Raw genomic sequence first — 2,173 nt, 5'->3', positions numbered from 1 at the left:
GGATCACTGCTGCCTTAACCTTCTGGGCCTAAGGGAGCCTCCCACCTCAGCCTCCGAAGTAGCTGGGACCATAGGTGAGCCCTGCCATGCCTGGCTAATTTTTTTTGTTTTTTAGTTTTTATAGAGACAGGGTCTTACTCTGTCACCCAGGCTTGTCTTGAACTCCTGGGCTCCCAAAGTGCTGTGATTACAGGTGTGAGCAACCGTGTCCAGCCTGGATGGACTTTTAAAACATTATGCTCAGCCGGGTGCGGTGGCTCACGCCTGTAATCCCAGCACTTTGGGAGGCCAAGGCGGGTAGATCACCTGAGGTCGGGAGTTCGAGACCAGCCTGACCAACGTGGAGAAACCCTGTCTCTTCTAAAAATACAAAATTAGCCAAGTGTTGTGGCACATTGTTCTTTAAACAATTAAAAGACTGTTTAAACAAAAAGTAGCTGTAATTCCAGCTACCTGGGAGGCTGAGGCAGGAGAATCACTTGAACCCAGGAGGCAGAGGTTGTGGTGAGCCAAGATCGCACCATTGCACTCCAGCCTGAGCAAAAGGAGTGAAACTCTGTCTCAGAAAAAAACCAAACAAACAACAATAACAAAAACCATTATGCTCAGTGAAATAAGCCATACCCAAAAGGCCACATACATGATTCCATTCATATTACAGTCCAGAAGAGAGAAAGCCACAGACGCCATTGTTTATGCTCAGTGATTGTTTATGGCTGCAGAGGGGAGTGGGTGGCTGGAGGGGAGGTGGATGATGGCTAAAGGGGATAGGGTTTCTTTTTGAAGTGATGAAAATGCTCTGTCGTGGACGGTGGTGATGACTGTACATATCCGTGACTACCCCAAAACCTGCTGAACTGGAATTTTCACGGATGAACCGTGTGGCATTATGAACGATATCTCAACCGTGTTAACAAAAAAGGGAAAGGAAAACCTTATCAAAGGTATCACTCACTTAAAAAATTAGAACCCCTTGGTCCCCGGAATTCAATGACCTCAATGTTTCCGGACTCCCCCTGCGGAAGCAAGGCTGCGCTTGTGCGGGGGTTAAGTGTCCAGTTAGGAAATGTGAGCGGGGAGCCGTGGCCAGCAGGGAGCTTCTTTGTGTGGCATTGCCTGGAAGACTGTTCCTGGGAGACAGGGGGGCACAATCTCTTCCCCTTTGCAGAAAATAGCTAAATAAATTGATACAATTTTCCATTGCACATATTTTGCTTCCATAAATGTTCTGTCAATCTCTGGAGTCTTTTCCCACATACCCACTGAGCAAGTGTTAACAATCAAGCAAACCAGCAGCCACAACGATAACGGGCCCATCTGAGGAGCGGCCTGCAAGCCCATTTGACTTGTGCCACCCGCGCCCGGCCGTGATTCTGCGTGTACAGAACACACGCAGGATGGCGTGAGCAGCAGGGACCGTGCAGCACACCGAGGAACCCGGAGAGAAATGGACTTCAGCGCCATCGCCCTGGGCGAGGGAGGAGGGTGCCCACTTCCCAATCTCTGAGTTAGCAAAGGAGCTGAGACCCAGCAGGTGCTTCCTAGCCCTTAGCTGGGTCATGGCAGAACACAGCTGTGAGCCCGAATCCATTTCCCTGGGAGGAGGTTATTCACCTGGCAGGCTGAGCTCACGGCTTCAATGATGCATTTCTCGAAGGTCTTGGCCACACTGTCCTCTAAGCCTTCGCTGTCCCAGTGACTACTGCAGTAGGCAGTGATCTGGGAGAGGGGCTTCTCCTGCAAAAATCGAAGGGGGGTTTCAGAGCTTTTGGATGCAGCGCTCCAGTACTCTGTGGGATCAAAGTGCTTTCATCATCTTTACTTTCCCACTGTTTTGCCGTTTTCCCCAATTTTAAGCTTCTCCCCACCCATGCAAAGCAAGTCCTTCCTGCCCCCCACCAGTGGACCAAAGGCTAAAATTTTAAAGAGTCTCTTTTCCCAGTCTGCAGAAAAAGCACCTGGCTTGCAAAAACAGGTAAGTTATGAGAAATAGGTCATTTTTCCTGGTTTCTGTTTTCCCTCCAAAGATCCATTTAACAGTTATATATAGGCTGGGCACGGTGGCTCACGCCTGTAATCCCAGCACTTTGGGAGGCCAAGGTGGGTGCATCACGAGGTCAGGAGATCGAGACCATCCTGGCTAACACGGTGAAACCCCATCTCTACAAAAAAT

General features: G+C 49.7%; 1 protein-coding gene across 1 annotated transcript in view; it reads right to left on the bottom strand.

The window, feature by feature from the left end:
- The window catches only part of RNF213 (ring finger protein 213), a 148,406-nt gene that overhangs the window by 71,731 nt on the left and 74,502 nt on the right, over positions 1–2,173 (bottom strand). The window contains exon 14 of the mRNA XM_011933207.1: positions 1,615–1,737. Coding sequence (XP_011788597.1) covers positions 1,615–1,737 — 123 coding nt within the window. The remainder of the gene's footprint in view (positions 1–1,614; positions 1,738–2,173) is intronic.

The sequence above is a fragment of the Colobus angolensis genome, unplaced genomic scaffold (genome assembly GCF_000951035.1).
Source record: "Colobus angolensis palliatus isolate OR3802 unplaced genomic scaffold, Cang.pa_1.0 Scaffold1, whole genome shotgun sequence".
NCBI classification, from domain to species: Eukaryota; Metazoa; Chordata; class Mammalia; order Primates; family Cercopithecidae; genus Colobus; species Colobus angolensis.
Note: the sequence above shows the minus strand (reverse complement) of the source record. Positions and strands in the feature narration are given on the sequence as shown.